General features: G+C 43.9%; 1 protein-coding gene across 3 annotated transcripts in view; it reads left to right on the forward strand.

Annotated features, from left to right (window-relative positions):
- The window catches only part of FGF12 (fibroblast growth factor 12), a 234,748-nt gene extending 217,870 nt beyond the window's left edge, over positions 1-16,878 (forward strand). For all 3 annotated transcript variants that reach the window (XM_061345738.1, XM_061345739.1, XM_061345737.1), the window contains 2 exons: positions 7,558-7,756; positions 16,372-16,878. In XM_061345738.1, the coding sequence (XP_061201722.1) occupies positions 7,558-7,756; positions 16,372-16,490 (318 nt within the window). In that variant the 3' untranslated portion in view covers positions 16,491-16,878. The remainder of the gene's footprint in view (positions 1-7,557; positions 7,757-16,371) is intronic.
- The last annotated feature ends 3,676 nt before the right edge of the window (positions 16,879-20,554 follow it).

The raw sequence follows: 20,554 nt of genomic DNA on the forward strand, positions 1-20,554 counted from the left end.
GAGATAGGCAGTTGTTGGTACCCAAATCTTACTCCTGGAACCTGATCTCTCACCCAGCTTACCCCATGCTCTCCAGGGAGGTGTGGAAAGGAACAGCCCAACTTGAAGAGTCATCCCAAGTTATGTTTGTGTCAGCACTCATTAAGTTGAAAGCTGTGTTACTATCAGGATTGCATGAGCAGCATGCCAAAGGCCAAAACAGTGAATTTGGACATTTTTATCGTTATTAACTGCTTGATAAAAATGTGCCTGCACAGTATAGAGGCCAAGAGCTGAAAGCAGAACACCACAATACTGAGCTATGGTGGTACGGACAGGTCTGAATTTACATTTCCCAAACTCATTAGGTTCATCTGCTTTGTAGCCAGATGTGAGCCTGGATTTGTGTGGATCTGTATGAGCTCATTTTGATCTAAGTAACCGCTTAGCTGGGGCAGAATGGAGCTCAATGTGTCTTACAGAACCTGCCATGGCTTGTGGTCAATACTCTGCTATGTGTGCAGGCAGATGTCTTGCTGCTGCGGGGTCACCTTGTGTGTGTCAACACTGCAATCACACTTTTGTCTCTAGCATTCACAAACTTCCTTTTGTCGTGATAGGAGTAATTTATTCAGTCCCTGAGCATGAAAAGGTGTTTTGGGACAGCTTGTGTCCACATACAAAGGTTCTGCAGCTTAATTACAGAGGCTTGTCCAGCATAGAGTATTGGGTCTGCAGCTTAATTACAGAGGCTTGCCTGTCGAGGAGTATTGGGTCACCTCACAAGACTTAGCAGACCTGCACTCTACCCCTTGCTTGGGTGGTTTAAAGTGAAGCCAGATGAACAAATACGTACCTTGAGCACAGAGAGTTCCCACAAAAGTGAGGGCAGATAGCCCTCTAGTTATATTTTTCAGAGGCAATAAGTTAGATTGCTTGCTAATGCTGCTTCTCAGCTCCCAGAAGTAGGGAGCAGACCTGCAGGGTTGGTGACTTATTTGAAAATGTGCTCCCTCCAGCCCACAGATGGTCCAGGCAGATTCAGAATACTTGCAGATACCAAATTGTCTCATCAAGTGAATCTCTGCTCTGCAACAGGGCTGTACACTCCCATGTAGCAGCTTGTTATTTTAAAACATAATCTGCTCTCTCCTACTTCTAAAAAGGCCACCAAGAAGACTTGTCACCAATCTCTTATGGAACTAGAAGGGGGAGGAAAAATGGAGTGTGAACAGTAGAATATCACCTGCCATCTGGACAAAGATGTGATGAGATGTAAAGTTTGGATGCACATTTGTGGTTCTCGATCACATGCCAAGAGAGAGCTCAGCTACAATCATTTTAAAGCATTCCCCTCAGAGGCAGCCCTAGGTCATGGAAGAAGCTATGCAGAGGCAAGAGGACACTGAACTTCATCGGGCTGTATGCAAGGCATCACTGCCTGTAGGGGTGCTGCTGTGATCTGCACAGAGCTTGTCTTGTGAACAGAATGCACATGGTTAAAGACCTGTCCTGTGAATAAGAGTATGCCAGGATCAAAAAGCACTTCTGTGAGGTCTGTGGTCACAGATTCTCAGATCCTGAATTTTCCCAGGTATAAATGGGAGTTGGGCATTTGCATTTCGTCTGGGAGTGAAAATGCCTTCAAGAATACATCTTTGTTTATCCACACAGGTCTATGGACACTGATGTAAGTTCTAAACCTTGGTGCTGTTGGCATCAGAGGGGTGTTGGTTAAACTGTGCTCTGACTGAGGTCAGTGGGGAATGTAGAATGGGCTTTACAGTTTAAGAGCACCATAAAGCAGATGTTCTTCTGCACTGCCATCCTTCTCCACTGGGATGGTGTGGCTCTTATACAGACATAGTGAACATGAACCAGTTGTTACATGATCTGCCTCCACAACCACGATGAAATGCCACTGCTGATAGCTGTGCTGATATTTATGATTCCTACTTAATATGTTTTAAATGACTTTATGAGCTCTAAGTGTTAACACTAACACCAGTAAGTATCCTGAGCCAGATTCTCTGGGAGGGAAGCCCTGAATTGCCATAGACTTTGGTGCAGTTTTATCCTATCTGAAGATCTGGCTCAGTAATTGTGCAGAACATAAAAGAGAAACACATAAGTGCTGTAACCAAAGGAAAACTGTTACTCTGGGAGTGTGTTAGACATTTCAACACTTGTAATTCACATCCCTTTCCTAAACTGTGGCACAAAATACTTGCAGAATGGGCTTTTCCTTTTATTGCTGCTGGTTTCAGTGACTAGATTTATTAAGTCATTAGATTTGCATGTGGATGTGTATATTTACTGTTCTCCTTTGGGTTATAATAAAAGGAAATATTGAGGGGAAAAAGAAAAAGATATCTTAATTTATCTGGCAATTTTGAGAATGTTTGTAGGGAAATGGCAAACAACGCAAACAATACAAACAAATGGTCCAGTCCGGGGGGACACTGGGTGAGCAGCTGGGTTTGAATGCAGCAGCAGGTGTCAGTCTTCTGCTGGCTTCCTGGCTGTCCCTGGGCATTGCACATGAAAACCTGTCACCACTTCTGCCATGGTCTGGGGACATCAGGGGTTTCTGTGCCACCAGAGCTTGGACTAAACTAACAAGAAAGCAGATTTCTCTTGTGATCAGAACCAAGGAGCACCATACTATTGCTTAATGGGGACCCTTACTTTGCACCTCCCAGCTGGCTTAGGGTGCCAGTGGCAGTGATGCCAGCCTGGTATGGGCAGGGGCTGACACTGTTCTCTCTTTCTCAGAGCAGTGCCAGTGCTGTCCACTGCTCTGGCAGTGTTGTGACACGGATGTGACACCATTGGATCAGCATTTCCTGAAGGAGCTGAGATGTCCAAGGGTGGCAGTGCATTTCCTGATTACCCTGCAGCCTCCCATCCACAGGATTGACAGTGATGCTACTTCAGTGGTGTCTGTGAAGCTTTTCTAGCTTTACAGAAATGCAAAAGAGAGTCCAATCAAACTTACTGTATTCAAGGCCAAGAGGCTGGGTTAGATTTACCTGACCAAGACAGGTAGAAGCTGAGGTAGATTAGGTAGATTACAAAAAAAAAAGCTCTCTTCTCACAAACTGTCAAGCACAGCCTTCTCAAGCTGTGCTGCAGGGGAGGAGGGGCAGATGGGGCCAGCCATTACCAATACCTCCCTGAAGGACCAGACAGGCCCAAGTGATATAGACATTAGCTTGTGCCTGGAAATGCTGTCCACATTTCTGTCTACAGATGCAGAAAACATTACTGGGATCAAGGATAATTGAAACATTTATTTTTTTTTTCCTAAAATTTTGAGGCAATCCATGGTACCTTACACCCTCCCTGAGCACGTCTGACACACTGAATCCCCCCCCAGATAGCAGCTGCATATATTTAGCTCCCTTTGATTTGAAGTGCCATAGAATGTGGTCTCCCTTATTTTCTGTGTGAGACCTACCATTTTTCCTAGACTGCAATTTCCAATAAAACTAGAGTTAACACAAACCAAACCTATGTTTGTTTTTCAAAGCAAATTAATTACTCTTCTTACTAGAATTGCCTTTTGTTCAAGGGGTTTGATTGAGATACAGAAACAGGTTGAAGGCAGATGTTAATCATTTTGCAAGTACATTACCAACATTTCTTTTACAAATATTTCATACAGATTTTTAGTTTAAGAATTAAAAAAAAATCTGTTTTTTTCAAATGATTTCAGTTAATATCTGTAGACATTTGACACAATACCTTGGGCTCTAGATCTCCAAATAGTAAAGAAATAAATGTATTTGTTTACTTTGCGTTAAAAATGATTTAGTCAAAGTCACGTATTTCACATGAAGATAAAACCAGACAAATTACCTTTTTCTTTCTTTTTTTTTTTTTTCCCCTCCAGATCACAAGCATACTCTTTAATGAGAATGACTGGGTTTTCTGAGTGAGCTGAATTCATGATGGTGCTCAGAGTGGGCCAGGGGCTCTATGGGGTTTGTGCAGAAAAAGAGAGTCATGATGTATTTCTTTGTTTAAAGACTGATAAAAGACCAGTGATTAAAAGATGAAGCCATCTGTCCTCCCACTTGTACCTGGTCATGCTATTTCTATTAGAGAGAGAGCTGGAAACATAATTGACTGGGGTTCTTTAAAAGCGTGTTTCAAAAGGCCCCTGTACCAAGTGAGGGTGAAGTGGGTGCTCTTGACCCCAGGGCTTACTATACCACTACCCATGGAGGAAGATGTCCATATGTCCTGTCAGAAGCATGTGAGGGACACATCCTCTGAGGATCCCTTTGCTGGTTTTACTCATTCCGTGCTTGTGAGATAAAGAAGTATTGGACTCCAGGTCTGCCCATCTAACACATTTTATCAACACCAAATTCATTTTAAAAACGGCCAACAGACCAGTGATTTTCCAAAACCACCTGCATTTATCTCAGATTTCAGTCTAACCAGTAGTGGCTGCTATGAACTACTTTATTAGTGTGAAGCCTGTTATGCTCACCTCCACTCTCCTCTTTCTTCCCAGCTCTTCTCAGCCCAAGACAACTGAAACAGAAGTTCCCACCTAATTTGACATATTTGCCATGATTAGTTTTGACTGTAAATCTTGCAGAGAGGTTCTGCCATTAATATCTCAATAGCGTCTTGTTATTTGTAGCCCCAGAGCCATTAGCAAAAGGCATATGCAAAAAAAAACAAGTGACGTGATGTAGCTGAAGGTTTGCCATTGGCTACCACAAAGATGTTGATGAAGAAAATCTTGAAGGTTTGCATGTTTCGGAAGACACTCCAAATATCCCAGGTGGTGCTTGGGAGAGTAACCTGTGTTCTGCTTGTCTGTCCCATCTCCTTTCTGGTCGACATTTTTTTCCTTCTTCATCCTCTTCTCATTGTGTCATGTCTGCATGTGGTAGTGACCACACCAGAGATTTCTGGTGCTCAAATCTGTGAAGACCTAGTGATATGTCAGTTTGGTGGTAAGATGAATTGCATTCTGGTGTGTATTTTCCCCTACATAGCACAGTGAGACACTAGCTGTTGCTGGTAAGGCGCTATACATAAGAAGGATAATCATTAATAAAAATGACATCATTTAACTAGAACTTAGATGTCAAATCTGTGAGTTTTCTGAACTGCCAAACGGACAGAACTGGGTTATTTCTTGGTGGTGTTGCCATGGTTTAGTGTCCTGAAGTGGTATTTCAACTGAATTGTGGGGGATGAAGAATCAACCAGCCAACTCACAAAACCAATGGAATTGTTTTGTTTGCTTGTGAAGGAGCTTAAATGTTTAAAGAAAATCACTATTTTTAATTTATTTTTCTTAAGTCTTCATTAGGTTTATGTTTTAAATACATTTCCTTTAAAATAATATAGTAATTTTGATGCTTTATTGGTACAAGTGGATGTAGAGTACAACAGCTGCTTTAATGAACATGCATGTTGTAAAATATTGTAATGCAGTATTTTACAATATATATTTATCTGAAATTTTATTTTATAATAACTTTTAGATAAAATCTAGGTTTTCTTCTTCTTTTTGAAATTACATTTTCAAAATGCATTAGCTTTTATATTTCTTCTTTATTGAAAATATGAAATAGTCTCTTTTCCACACTGAAATTAAAACACATCTCTATTTCATGCACAGTACATTCCATGTTTTGGTCAGGTTGATAGCTGTCTTTTACAGCTGAACAACTTTTCAGTCCCCCTAAAAGGAATTTTCTTGATAAGTCTATATTTATTGGGTAATGAAGGCATGGGAAAGGGGATTGAGTAGGTCGGTTTGGTTTTAGAAATGCTCTTCATCCCAGGACATGCTGCTTAGCTGTGCCTGGTGCCAAGGAGAGTCCCTGAGCCAGCTCTTCTCAGGCAGCTGGAGCAAACTGCCTGGCTTTGTCTTCAGAGGCAAGGCAAAGGCTGGAAATAAAGAACTGATTTAAGGAGCATTTAAACACTGATCTTTTGGGAACATATGTCAAAAACTGTTTTGTAATGTTCTAAGTCATCTAGATTTCTCTTAACTTGTTTCACTCTCTTCTTAAAATATTTATTTCTCCACCAAGGAAGACTCCCTCAGATAGGGCAAAATGATCTGTTGGGCTGACTGTGTGACACTGATGATGGATGGAAATTTCACATGTGCAGCACAGGTCCGCACTTTCTGTTGTGCTTTATCTTCTGTGGCTTAAAGCCTGCCTGGCTGTGTAGGTCTGTTGCACACTGGATTTGTTTTTAGGCCAGCAACACTTTATATAACCCACAAACACACCTGAGTGTTGCTGAATGTTCAAAATATTCACTCTTAAATGAGGTTCGTGGTAGGTGGATGGCATTACTCCAAATGCTTTGCTCAGATGTTGGTCATGGGTTTTCCATTAGCAAGGTTAGAGAAGCTCCCAAAGAATTCTGAGTGGGAAGGACTTGGAAGAGAGCATCACTCACCTGTACCAGCACTTGTCTTCTCTCATGGGGCTCTGAGATATCTTGTTGGGGTTTTACAAGAAAGGATTTTTCTGTTAAAACAGTTTTCCTTCATTGTGGCTTGGGCTTTGTTCTGCAATAATTTCATAGCTTTAAGGAACCCGGTGGGAAAATTTGTTTTGCTAAGATGAATTTTCTGCTCAGAACCAAAGTCCAAGCAAAAATAACAACCCACCAACAACCACATCAGTGAAGGTTTGGGAGCCCACTGTCACAGAGTTCCCCTGCCAGCTAGTTCTTTTACAAGAGGTTTAGTTTTTCCCTGTTGTTAAATCATGAAAAGTTACTGGGACATGACAAGTTTCAGTCCATAGGTGTGTGTAGTTTTCTGCTTGAGACTTCGTACAAAGGCAGCGCAAGTGACAAAGGCACAGCCACTCTCACAGCCAGCGCACAGTTTGGGGATGATTTGGACAGATCCGTGTGTCCCCTGTTCCTGGGCAGATGTGGGACCCGTTCTCAGTTCTGAAGAAATATTTGTGTCAGAAGTCTTTGAAATTACTTCTTGCTCTTTATTGAATGATTTCTGGGCTTTGTGCCAGCATTTTCTCCCATCACTTTTGAAAATAAATAATTTACTAGCTTGTGCACTCCGGTTTCTCTAAATCCACTTAAATGTTCCTAATAAACTGCCTTTTGCCCTTAAGAGTTTGGAGAAGCCTCAATATTTTAGACAAAAGTTGGACATCACAGGGTAGGTAAGAGCAGCAGGGGCTGGGGAAGGCAGTGGGAACAGCCAATGAGCAGCAGGGCTGTCTCTGCTTCTCTGCTCTCTTCTTTAATTTTGCTTAGTATTCAGTCTAAATCCTGGAAAATTCCTGACTTTTCCTGCACATTTTTTATGACTGTTCACTGTAGAATGTTTTGCGAACCACAGCTCTGCTGGTGAAGGGGAGCCTTCCCTCTCAGTGGGGATCTTTCTAGATGTGTTATTGCTGGTAATTGGTATTGCTGATGCCTGTTGTTTTCCATTGTTAAACTAAGCGCAATGCATGACCATCGTATATCATTCAGTGATGCCTAATTTAGGAGATCAGTGATTAATTCCTCCTATCACTCTTTTTTTTTTCCTCTCTCTCTCTCTCACTGCAGGATGTTTTCACACCAGAGTGCAAATTTAAGGAGTCTGTCTTTGAAAACTACTACGTTATTTATTCTTCCACGCTGTACCGGCAGCAAGAATCTGGACGAGCGTGGTTCCTGGGACTCAATAAAGAAGGTCAAATTATGAAGGGAAATCGAGTGAAAAAAACCAAACCCTCATCACATTTTGTACCCAAACCCATTGAAGGTATGGAATCTGCCCACTCCCTCCATCAGCAGGACATGGGGAAGGGGAGTTTGCAACTTCAGATTTGGGGCTTTCTGGATGGGGCTGTTGGATGCAAGAGCAGGAAGCAAGGACAATATTTGTAACATCTCAGGAAGGTCATGGGCTGCACTCTTACATTTCATATGCTTTCCTTCCCATGTAATAAACTTTGCACATCATCCCAAAGGGGTTTGTCAGCTTTGGGGTGCTAAAGGATGAATTTAAAGGCCAGCAACATGAAAAGTTACTGGGAAAGGAAAGCAGCCCTGGAGCGGCTAGAGGTTTGAAGGGATTCTGATCCAGCAGTAACCATAATGTGGGCTCTCTGTGAGAATTTTCTCAATGTCATTTAGTGGGTTTCAAGTCTCTTGCATAGTCAGTAGAGAGAGGGTTTATCTCATCTGATTTTAGACTTTGACGCTCTGCTGATGTAACAGAAAAGAAATGGGTTCTACCAGCACAGATGTGGATGTGCTTTGCATGTCTACCCTAAGATGACATAAATCTTTTTTTTCTCATGTGCAAAGACATCCTGGTTAGTTACTGGAGGGGCAGAGAAATCTTATCATAGACGTTCAAAGTTAGATAAGATGCTGTCATGATGTATGTCTTCATCACCATGTAGAGCTTCAGTAAAAGTCACAGAGTGGAAGTTTTGCCCTCCTGCTGCTTGACTGTACATTACTGAAACGTGTCACAGGCTTGTGCCATGGTATGTTGCTTTCTATGGGCTGACAAATGGAGAGACATAGTGAGATGAGCCTAGTACTTACTTAAGAAGTACCAACTTGATTTTGGAAACAAGGAGATCTCTTTTCTTCTGTTGCTTGGAAAAGGCACTGCTTTCTAATCCCCAAAATACATGTCTTTCTGACCCCATCTCAGTCCTGCCATGGCCACCTCAGGGGCACATCAGGCTGAGGCTGGCTTCAGCTGTGCAGCTGTGTGTCCCCTCTCGCTACCCCCATGTTGGTTGTGGGGTCAGGGCTGGACACGCGGAGAGGAGTGAACTGATGCTTTCCTGACAGGTACCACTCACAAGAGGTGTAAGCCACAGCTAAGTCCATCCACTAGTAGCTGTTTTAACAGCTTCCCAGCTAAGGTGCAGGAGCAGATGAGTATGCATGTGTGAGTGAAAGGCCAGTTCAGGAAGGCAGGCTGAAATCACCTTTTGGACCACTGAAGCAAAATACAATGAGAGAAATTCAGCTCGGCATTCCCAGAGTGTCTGTGGCCTTTGCAGTGGACATGGAGATGTGGGAGGAGCAGAGAATGGCCTGTGGTTGCTTATCCTATACTTGTTTTCAATAGCTTTTCTGCAACTGGAAGACTTTTCTTGTTTATTTGAGGCATTAGTGTGCTTGATGCCCTGGGCCCTCACTGAGTTTTGTTAAGGAATGGGGCTTATTTCAGGCATGGGGTCATTCACCAGCTTCTCTTCTGGCTCATCTCCTGCCTTAGCAGGGAGGAGAGTCTTTTGCAAGTGCTAGCTTTCACAGCTGGGCTTCCAGCTCCTTCTGGTATTTCTTTGCTGGCTGGCTGAGTGTTGGCACTGATCAGTGGGTTCCTTTGAATCCAGGTTTCTTTTTTGGTGTAGTGTGGTGTCTGTTAAATAGCTCAAGTAGTTGTCTTCTGCATGCATTAAACTAGGCTCTCTTCATGGAAAGCCTTGACTTACTGGAGGTGCCTGACCCACAGCAGAGTTCTCATTGCGGCAAATGCCACTCTGGCTTTCATTTTGAAAAACCCAGCCCAGCCCGAGAGCTTCCCTTTCCTGCAGTTGCATCCTCCCACGCTTGCTTCAATCACAGCTGTCACAACCTCCTGAGCGAGTGAGCGCTTTGGAAGTTGGCAGCCAAATTAAGGGCTCCTCCACTCCTTCCCTCCTCCACATGCTTTGCAGTCAGCCTCTGTGAGCACTGCTGCATCAAAGGGCTGGCAGTCTCCCAAGGCGAGGCACGTGTCAGCTTCCCAAAGCATTCAGCTGTCTGGGACTGTGACTCCAGACAGAGGACTCTGTTCCCAAGCCTAAGATTCATTGTAGGTAGCAGAGGCTTGTGGGGATGGTTAGAGTAAAACGCTCTCAGCTCCACGTGAATTCTCTGTGCTGCATCCATCAAAGTCTCTGAGAGCAGATCTTGCAAGCAGAGATGTTACAGAAAAGGGGAAATTCCTACCCTATTTTAACAGCTTCTTTCTCTTTGTCATGACTCTAAGGAAGTATTCAAAGCACTCCCCTGCTATATTTGCATGTTCCTTCTGCTAAATCCTGTGGCATGCCCCAGCACGTGGGCTTTGCTGCTTATTCAGGCCAGTATCTTGCAGCTTCTGTCTGCAGTAATGTGCCCAGGTTTCCCTTTGCTCTGTACCACCCCCGGCAGTAGCCCCACATGATGGCTGACACAGTAATCTATACAAGGAGGAATCTGGTCCCCTGGGAAGGAGAGGTGTGACATTGCTAGGAATCACTTCACCCACCACTTCAAAGGCAATTATCTCTGAGATGATACTTCCCAGTCATTTGCTATGTGCAGAAAAATCATGCAACAGCTTAGCTGAGAGAGTTTTTGCAGGGAAAGAAAACACAAAACAGCCGCCATTGCTCCTGAAGCTCATTTGACTCCCTTTGCTTCATACTGCTTTCTGAATTCAGAAGTCCTCTCCTAGAAGTTACAGATGGGAAGTAAACTGACGAATAAATATGAAATGTCCTCCCATATAATTTCTAAGGACTACACGTATTTACATGTGCATATATACAATGGTATGTATGTATGCGTATTATCTGTGGCTTTTAATAGCTACAGCTTTATGCTGTATTAATCCCACAGACTGTTTTGACTCCTGTAGATTGTCAGGATGCTGGATGTGTTCTGTGCAAAAGTCACTAACTACCAATTGGAAAAGTTTTGGGGTTTGGCTGGTAGGAGGGATTTTTGGTTTAGTTTAGGTAGGATTTGTTTAGTTTTTGGAATAGCATTAAACTTAATCAATATGAAAGAAAAAAAACTTGATAAGTAATAACAGGGGAAACATTAAGTTCCTCTTCCATCTGTGCACAGGCAAAGCCAAGACAAACAGCCTGGCAGGCAGCAGTTAATGTACTGTGTGGTGCCAGTTTTGGTTAAAAACACACATACGCAACACATTTCTTTTGATATTTTTATTTCTGATCATTGATCATTTGAGCTAAATGAGCCCTTGAAGTGCAGATGTATAGGTTGAACCAGACTGCACAAGAAATTAACTTCAATATAATTGTCATTTGGAGACCTAGCAATCTTTTAAACCTATTTCAATCTCTTTAAGTGCTTGCTCGTAGTGGTTAGTGCTAGACAAACACTATGGTCCACAGTGCTTCTTGTTCTTTTAAGTATCTAAACCCATCTTAAATGGTGGAAGACTTTTCAGTCACTTAGGTCATAATTTTATCAGATACTTATTCTGGATGTGCTCTGTTATTTGTATTTCCTTATGTTTGAAGACATCATTTCCAGATAGTTCTCCCAAAAGAGCTACATTTCATCTCTCACCTGGCCCAAGCCAGGATGCTTTTGAGGTGGCAAATCTGGCCACTGAAAGTAGAAGACATTTCCTTTGAGTCAACAGAGCTACCCCTAACTCCAAATTCATGATGCTTCAGCCCTCATGATGTGAACATACCTGATATGAAGGTCACCTGTCAAGGACTAGTCTGATCCATTCATTACCACTGATGAATACCCCTGTGCATGGAACAGAAGCCAGATTTTTCCCAGTGTGTTTTCCCAGGGATGCAACATGCCAGTTTTGTTAAAGCAGAGTCCTCGGATGTTGTAAAGAAGTAAGAGACTATTGAGTAGGAAGATGTGGTAGGCCTAGTGAAAATGCTTCAAAGGTATCATCTTGATGAACAAAGCATCCTAAAAAGTGTTCTCTAAAAAAAAAAACAAAACCAAAGAAGCCCAATAAAGCTGCACACTCTTTATCAGTTTTTACTAACACAGATCCTTTGTGGAATCTGTTTTTTAAGACACATCCAAAAGAGTTCAAAGGGGAAGGCTTTGGTATGTTTTCTAGCCCACACTCGCTTGTTCACCTATCAAACTCCTAATAATCTTACTAGATGGCAAATACAATATATTTTAACCTGCTTTTGCTTGGCTTTTTGTCATCCTGTGCTTTGTCTGTGCTGCGTTTCTTATCTGAACAAACTGTGATTCCATCTGGCAGCATCCTGCACATTTAGCCACCAGATAGAGATGAGCTCAAATGCCTCTGAAATGCATCAGCTGGGACTGGGTTTAGAACAGAGTAATTAGAAGCAGAAAACGAGGGTGCATAATCACTTGCTCCCTCCTGCTCCTAGCTGCTGCTCAGACAATTAATTCTCTCCACCGAAGCATTAGCTAATGCAGCCGCTACTGCAGATACCGACACCCAAAGCTGTGGCATCTGTCAAGGGAAAGAGCCTGTCTCCCAGGCTGCCTGCCAGAGGATGTGCTCTCAGCCCAGCCCTGCCTAGACCCCAGCCCAGGATGCTATCCGGGTGTGTTGTGATCCTGCCTAACAACCTGCCTGCCTCCTCAGCTGCAACTTGGGAAAAATTTGGTTCCTTCTAACTCACTAGGATCTGGGGTAGGAAAAGGCAGGAGTGAAGCTAAGTGGATGGGATATATCTAAGGTCCTTTAATAAGCTTTTCCTTGTATTCTAAGGAAACTAAATCGAGTTTGTTGCATCCCCTGAACCTCCTCAACTTGCAGTGTTGCCAAGTGAGAAATACTAGGATCAGGACACCAAATGGTGTGTTCTTTCCAAACTCAGGCAGTCCCTGACACTCAGGGAAGCAGCACAGGGTGAATTTGGTTTCACCGTGTGGGTGGTGTGCCAGTGCCATGCCTGGGAAGCAGAAATAAGGCTGGGATCCTTTGCCAGCGCATAGGCAGGAGATTGAGCTGTTCCTGGGTGACAAGCAGCCCACTCTATACCTTCGCCTTCGGGAAGGATGTTCCCTGTCACTCTCTTTCCCCTCACTTGTACCCCCCATTTACTGCCTGCCTACTTTGCCAGTTGTTTCTTTGTGCAGAATTGTTTCCTTGTGCATGCGAATGGCAGGCACTGCTGGTTAATAGGGAAGCAGGGAATTGAAAGCCTCAAGAACCAGATATGGGCACAGCTCCACTGTTGCTCACCCCCTTCCATTTACGCCTGTGGCTCTTCAGCAGATCAAGCTAACAACACTTTCCAATTAAAGCATGAATATGGATGTGTTGATTAGAATCTGGGACATAGGAGCTGATTATCTGATTGAAGCTCCAAAGCATTAGCTTGGTTTTCAGACATTAAGGGCTGTATTTGGCTTGGTGTGTGGGTGTGGGTGGGTGGGAGAAGCAAGGCAAAGCAGGGAGGGGACTCTTGTTCTAGCCAAATTGCTCATCCTTCCAAGGCTGCCTTTGCTGTGTGCACCAGCAGATCTCCCAAGCATCTGGGCATGCTGACGGGCACACTGCTGCTAGTTTACCTTGATGCAGGTGACAGGGGCAGCGTGTCTTCACACACCCAGAGAGACCCCAAACAGACCTGTCAGTGAGTGCTGCTAGTCCTGAACCACCAAGGTGTTCTTTTAAACTGAGAAGACCTGAGCACTCACAACAATCCATTTGCAAACACCCCCCCACCCCCACCCCCCCAGCCTCCTGGTCCATGACTAACACCTCCATGCTTGAGTCACACTCAAGCTTCCTCAGTACAAGGAGTAACAGACTGCAGTGCAATAGCTTGTGTTGTACAACATATCAAACTGTCCTTAAAACCCCACATGTGCAGCTGTGTGCATACACACCTGTGTGTTGGTGTGCACATGCCTGCATGTCAACGGTGCACACAGGTTTGCAGCCATCACTGAGCACTTACCATACCTCAGCACATGCCTCTTGTGTAGGAGAATATCCGGACACCATCTTGTGCATGATGCCATACAAATACTGTGTACACTGGTACTGTAGGTGTAGATCAATACTGAAAATATGCTTGTCCTGTGCTGCTACAGATTTTCTGGCATGGTCTGTTGGCACAGCCTATCTGGCACAGAGGCTTTGACAGCTCCGACTGAAAACCACTATGTGAGCAGCCTCCAGCCGTGCCCCATGTCAGTACTTGTATCATGCACTAGACTGGAAGATAAACCTACAATTCCTGGATTATTTGCTTGCTAGGTACAGAATTTCCTTAATATTTAGCTGCAAATGTTTGCTTCTGTAGCCTGATTTATATCTGTTATTCTGTGGGCCTTGTTAGCAGTTTAACATTTTTGCCTAAAGGCTATAGTGAGAGGCAGGGAGCTGAGGAAAGGCATTTTGCTGTGATGCTGCTGCTAGGGACTTTGCACAGGTTCAACGGCTGTGGTTAAGCATCTGGCCCAGCTCAATTGGGTACTGGGGATGGGTGTGGGTGAGATGAATTTAGCATGTGCAGGGATAATCATGGTGGTCCCCCCAGCTCCAGCTTGCAACCCGAGAGATTGTGAAGACAATGCTAGACCAGAGGCAGGAATTTGTGTATGGAATGTTAGGGGTACTGGGGCAATGCTGGCACAAATACCCAACTCTGCTGGGCATATGTCATGTCAGAGAATTAGGTCAGTCACGGAAGTGATGTGTATCCTCAGTGTCATAAAAGGCTCTGCAACTCAGGCTGAGAAATCACAAGGACACATTTTCCTCAGTTGTTAACCTTTTCATACTGCTTTTTAGGATGGTCTTAGGTACTTTGCCGCAACAGACAAATTCACCATTGCCAGGTTGTTGAGTGACACTCACCAAGGTGTGAGGGGCAGCTCAGCTGCTGAAAGGGGATGTGAGAGCCCTTTTACTTCTGCTGCTGCTACCATGCTATGCACTTTCCTTGCAGCAGGCAGACAGCACTGATAGTCTGGCCAGCTGACGGGCAGTCCTGGCATTGCCCATCCTGGCCCAGACCCATGGAATGTCATTCATTTTCTGTTTTTTTCTCATTTTCATCAAAAAATGGCTCCAGTAGCAATAACAGTTTGCAGAGCAAGCCTGCCTTGCAGCCACGCTGGGAGGCTCAGCTAGAGTGTGTGAGTTTAAACTGCTTTGAAAGCTTTGCATGAAAAATGCTCTGTGGGAAAAGTAATATTTTTTCACTGCTCATGTATTCAATGCAATATCCCTCCTATTAATACACAGTTGACTGCACTTTATCTCTGTCCTTTATTGTTGCACACTACTATAACTGTTTATCTAGCTAGAAGTGAAATGCAGAGCAATAATGTCATTTGCAACCTGCCTCTAATTGTCAGGATTTATTTGCAAATCAGGGGAGGTTATAAATATAAGTGCTTATATGACAGGTTCATACATGGGGTATTTTTTTGTTTCTTCAGGTAATTTTTGCAATTTTGTTCTTGTTGATTATCTGGAAGAAAATCTGATAGGTTCAATCTCCTGTGTTTTAGCTTTGTGCTATTTGTGACCTGATGGCTTTTCAAAATGAAGCAGTACACAATCATTTCTTTCTACCCTAATATTTGCAAAGGTCTGGGAATGGCGTTTACACTCTGGACCTACCTTAAGTTCTCAACTCCAATGTGCCTGCCCTTGAGATGTCTCACTGTTTCAGTCACATCCTCACCCAACCACATTTGCAATGAGCTCATCAGAGATGTTCCCTTTGTTGTGAGCTGCTCAGTGTGTGCCCCTGCTCTGGTACACCTCACACAGCATGAGGACAGCCAGGAGGACTTAGTCCACATGGTGAATTGGATAAATGCTTTATGCTGCACAGGACAGGGGGATACGCCATGGCTGGAACAGACCTTGCCTTTACAGGCTGTCTAGTCTCCAGCAAGCACATTTTTAAAAACACACATTGCTTACCCAGCGTCTGGAGAGAAGATGCTCTCCTTCCCCCCCTGTTCTCAGGTGCTGCCAGATGACCACACAGAGCTTGGATGGCTCCTGGCTTGCTGTCACAAAACTCATCTCAACGTGTCTGCTCACAGCCTTGGCCTTTGCTGGCCGTCTTCATTTACAGGGGGGAAATCAAAAAGTGCCAAGAACAGACCTCAGCTCTTGGCCAATTTTGCCAAATGGGCTTGAGTACCGCTTCCAGATCAAGAACTCACTTAACACCCAGAAGGCTTAGGTGGCTCAGATGCAAGGGTAGTTTTGATTCAAGACTCTCAAAGGCTTTCTATTGGAGATTAACATATGCGGACAGGGTAATTCTTGGACCTGTTAGCAGCATCTCAAGACAATACACAATGCTGTGAACTGGAAGGTTTATTTTATATATATAAATATAATGTGAAAAAAAACAACAGTAAAGCACAAAAGCCCAGAAAGACTTATCTGTGAGGAATCCCGTGTTTCTATCTGTGCCTTTGGAAGAATCCAGAGACAGAAAAGGCAGCAAGGGCACGTGACATCCTGCTTGCTAACAGGCTCTCCTGCTGGGTCACTGAGGTTTTTGTAAGTGTGTGTGGTTTTGCATTGAGGCTGGAATTTCAGCCTCAAATACAAAGAAATACTTCATTATGGTTACTAATGTCTGTGACTTCAGAGATGTTAATGGGTGTCTTTTCTGTTTGCAGTGTGCATGTACAGAGAGCCATCACTGCATGAAATTGGAGAGAAACAAGGACGCTCAAGAAAAAGTTCAGGGACACCAACCATGAATGGAGGCAAAGTTGTTAACCAAGACTCGACATAGCTGACAAATACCCTCCCTTCTTCCAACTTCTCCCCTCCCACCCACCTACCCACCCACCTGGCGAAACCACACTGAGACGACAACTGAGCAAGGCAGGACCTACTGGTAGTGGCTAGGAGTCCGAACTCCAGAATCTTTTGCTGTGTAGGATGAGGAAATCGAATCCCAGATCCTGCCTGTTGCAGCGTTTTAAAAAACAAAAACAACAACAAAAAAAAAGAAGAAAAAAGTTTTAAATCAGGACTCCATTAACATTTTCAAAAGCAAACTGTTTGCTCTGTGATCAAAGGGGGAAAAAAATCTCATCTCTGCATAATAATAACTAATAAATATAATAATAATAAAGATGTTACCTTTAAAAATAAAACAAAGCTTTTGGAAAATTGAACTTAGCATATGATGTGCGAGAAACACTTAGGAAACGCAGCCTGGGACTGTGCTTTCCATCTTATATTCTCACCTCATGTTCACACCACTGTTTTTTTCATCCCTACTTTCTGGGGGATGGATGGGATTTTTCATAAAGCAGGAAAGGTAGGGATGGATCATGACTGTGTTTGCTCTGCTATCAATAAAATATGGCCTGTCCAAATTAGGAGTCTGACAGTTATGAGCAACAACCTACTACTCTATATTCCATCTACGTTCAAACACTACGCAGTTATTTGTTGCTAGTGTCACTATGTATGTTTGACCTCAGTCTGGCATTTTATCCCTTTTTATCATTATTATTTATATTTATAGGTTTGTTTTACTGTATTACATACCAGGGGACTTTCAGAAATGGGTTTTCAGATCTCACAGGATTAAATGATCATATTTATTAGGGGAGAGTTGAAGGAAAGGAGGGCTGACTGCTTTAAATACTAAACGAAGCAGGAAATGCTGCTGAAATCTTTGCTGTCAGATGGAGATGATGGGGCATGTGCTATGTGAGAGGGTGGCAGGGATTTCAGCAATAGGAAGAGGAGTGTGGGGAGGGAGTAGCTGGGGTGTGCAGAGGAGGGGGCAGCTACAGGAACATGGGTGGTTGTGCCTGTCTGGCTGTGTCAGGGTGTGGAGATGCTGCTGTTTCCTTCTAGCAGCTGGGTGCTCCCTAAGCGTTAAGGTTCCACACGCATCTCATCTCATTTTACACATGTTCAAAGCCAAGACTACAAACCCCTCTAGTCCAAAGCCTTACTTACCACTGCTAAGCCCGTCATAGGATGAGAACACCTGAGATGCTGGAGCAACCTGGATATGGGCATGAGTACCTGTCTTGCAAGTGCTGGGGCTGCAGATGCTGGAGAAGTACTTCAGAGGTGACAAATTCACAGACGGGGAAAGGCAAGGAAGAGGGTTGTGAGTGGGGGGGTGCTCAGTGCTGAGCCCATCTGCAGCAGCTAGGGCATTTGTGGGGCTTTGCATGTCTCTCCCTGTCTGGCGCTTTCTCTCCTTGTAGTCTGAGGGCAACAGTGAAACACACACGCTTGCTTCCATGGGCAAAGCCTGAAACAGGGCAATATGGGCAGATGCCAACACACTCTACCTTCAGTCTCTGACCACGTTTGACTTCCAGGGCCTGCAAGCAGGAGAAGCAAATCATAGAGGGGCTACAATTCCTGTTACAAAACCAGGTATTGACCTGGCTGAGGTGCCTGGGAAGATTTTGCTGCTCAGGCCATGGTTATAGCTCCTGTGAGAGATGAATAAGCGAGTGTTCAAGGGCCTGGAGAGAGGTAACAGGTCATAGTGGCTCTTTATATAAGGGGAAACAGCCAGGTGGGAGTGTTTGTGATATTCACAAATTATGGGTGTACATGAAATACCAAATACCACATTAATTGTTGAAGTGACTTTGCTGCTGTGGTTGCAAGAGACAGGGAGTGCCTGTGCTGGCCTTGGTGATCCCTGCAAAGTGGCTGCTGACCCCAGTGCCTCCAGCCATACAGCACATGCCAGCTCTGATATGTGGCAGGGCTTGGTCAGGGGCTCTGTACAGGCACAGAGCAAGCAGGGAAAGCTAAGGAGAGAGCCAAATGTCAAGGTTATGGAAGAATCTCAGGATCAGCATGAAGAAATGAATTTCAAGTATGTCCTGTATTCTGAAAAGCTGAAACCTTGAAATAACGAGTCTGTTACCATGGCTCTGCTGCCTAATGCTGCACTTACAGGCAGCCTCTCCATGCTATAGGGGCACAGAGGGCATTGGTGCCCGTGTGCCAACAGCAAACACCAAAAAGTTTTATCTGGGGCTGCTAGTCATTTCAGAATGTCTTACTCCTGCCCTTCTCAGAGTCCCTGGTCCCACAACACAGAGGCTAAATCACTAATACGTGTCCATATTGGGAACATACTCCAGCACCGTCTGATTGTATCTACATTTCAGGTCTCTCACAAACTAAAGAGCACCCCAAATTAAGGAGGGGAGCAGGAGGGCTGCTGACTCACTGAAGAGATGTATGTTCATAGAAATGGAGCCTTAAGGCCCACGTGTTGAGCTGACAGGTCCCTGACCTAACCAAGCCACCAACCACTCCAGCCGTGGTTTAGACATTGAGCCACAGCCTTTCTCAGCTGTCCTGGAGGGAAAGCCCAGCACCTATAGTGGAAAAGAACATTCACAGCACACCCTAGTAGCACAAGCTTCTTCTGGCCTCAGCCACAGGCAACTTACCAAGGTCAGTGATGTAATCCAGAGCACATACAGCACGAGAAACCCAAGCCAGCCAAATCATTGCAAGTGTCCCTGGAAATGCCACATTCAGGCCCAAATGTCAAAATAATGTGCTCCGTTGGTCCATTGTGTTTGAGCTAATCACCCTCATGTGACACTCACTGAGCTGACCCATACAGAGAGCTCGTTAATCCTACTCACACCCAGGGTCTGCACTAACTCAGAGCAGGTCTTCTGCCATGTGTTGTGAGTAAGCATGGGCTTTCCTTGCTGCCTGCTTAGGACTGGCGAGTCCACAGAGATGGGGTTGTTTTCAAGCTTTGGTGTTCCTACAGTCTCTTCATTGCTTCGTTCGGTTACTGCTCAGTGTCAAAGTCCTGATGAGTGATGTTTCTTTGATTTCTTTCTTTAGCTACACATAACATCACCATTTAGGGAGCTTTGTGTCTCAATTTAAATTTATAGTGAATACAACCATTGTCTAGCCTAAATATGATACTGTCAGGACAAATTCCATTCCTAGCAATAGCACTGGGCAAACGTCTAGCACAAAACAAATGGCTAAAAAAGTAAACAGTAAAAAATGAGAATGTTTTCATCTCACCTTGCCCATAGTAGCTCCTAACTCTGTTAAGTCTGCAGGAAACCTTTGCCCCAGATAACAAATGCTGCTATAGAAGAACCTGAATGTTAGAAGTCCAGCAGCAACAAACACTTCACAGAAATATGGGTACATCTAAAGCATTCCTTTTGTTTCACCATAGTTCATTTTTTAATTGTGATGTAGGCACACTTCTGGCCATACATGCTACGCAACACAGCTCCTGTCACATATCAAGAACACAACCTGATAACATGGCCCTAGTTTGGACTGTCAGAAATTTACTAGGAAAAAATGCAGAAAAAGATAGCAGATGACAAGCATGCCATACTCCACCAGCAAGTTATGCTACAAGTGTTAGCACTGGCATGTGACAATGTGCCATAAAGTGAAGCTGACACTCAAAAAAGCAATTTTATAAAGTTTTCCATCAACAACATTTTTTTGTTTGCACTCTGATAGAGTCTGGCTGATAAAGCCTCATGCAATCCTTCAAGTTGTCACGGGCCTCACTTTGCGCTTTTGCATCTTTAACTGCACTGATTGATTACATACCGTGAGTGTTACTGCCCCAGAAAGACATCATTGCCATACTCTCTGAACAAAGATGAAGCAAGTGGTGGTATAAGCTCCCAGATTGATTAGAACTAGCAGGAAATAAAGTGTGAGCATCTTTCAAGGCTTCACACCAGCAAAGTTGCAGCATACATGTACATCTTCAAAAAACTCTTTTTGAGGACTAAAATTCCTAAAAAAGAAGGCACAAAATTCTCCTTAGTTACAGCAAACAAACCCAACCTTTAC

This window comes from Neopsephotus bourkii, unplaced genomic scaffold (assembly GCF_033783945.1).
Source record: "Neopsephotus bourkii isolate Nb327-2 ecotype Australia unplaced genomic scaffold, CSIRO-AGI_Nbou_v1 NB_234, whole genome shotgun sequence".
NCBI classification, from domain to species: Eukaryota; Metazoa; Chordata; class Aves; order Psittaciformes; family Psittacidae; genus Neopsephotus; species Neopsephotus bourkii.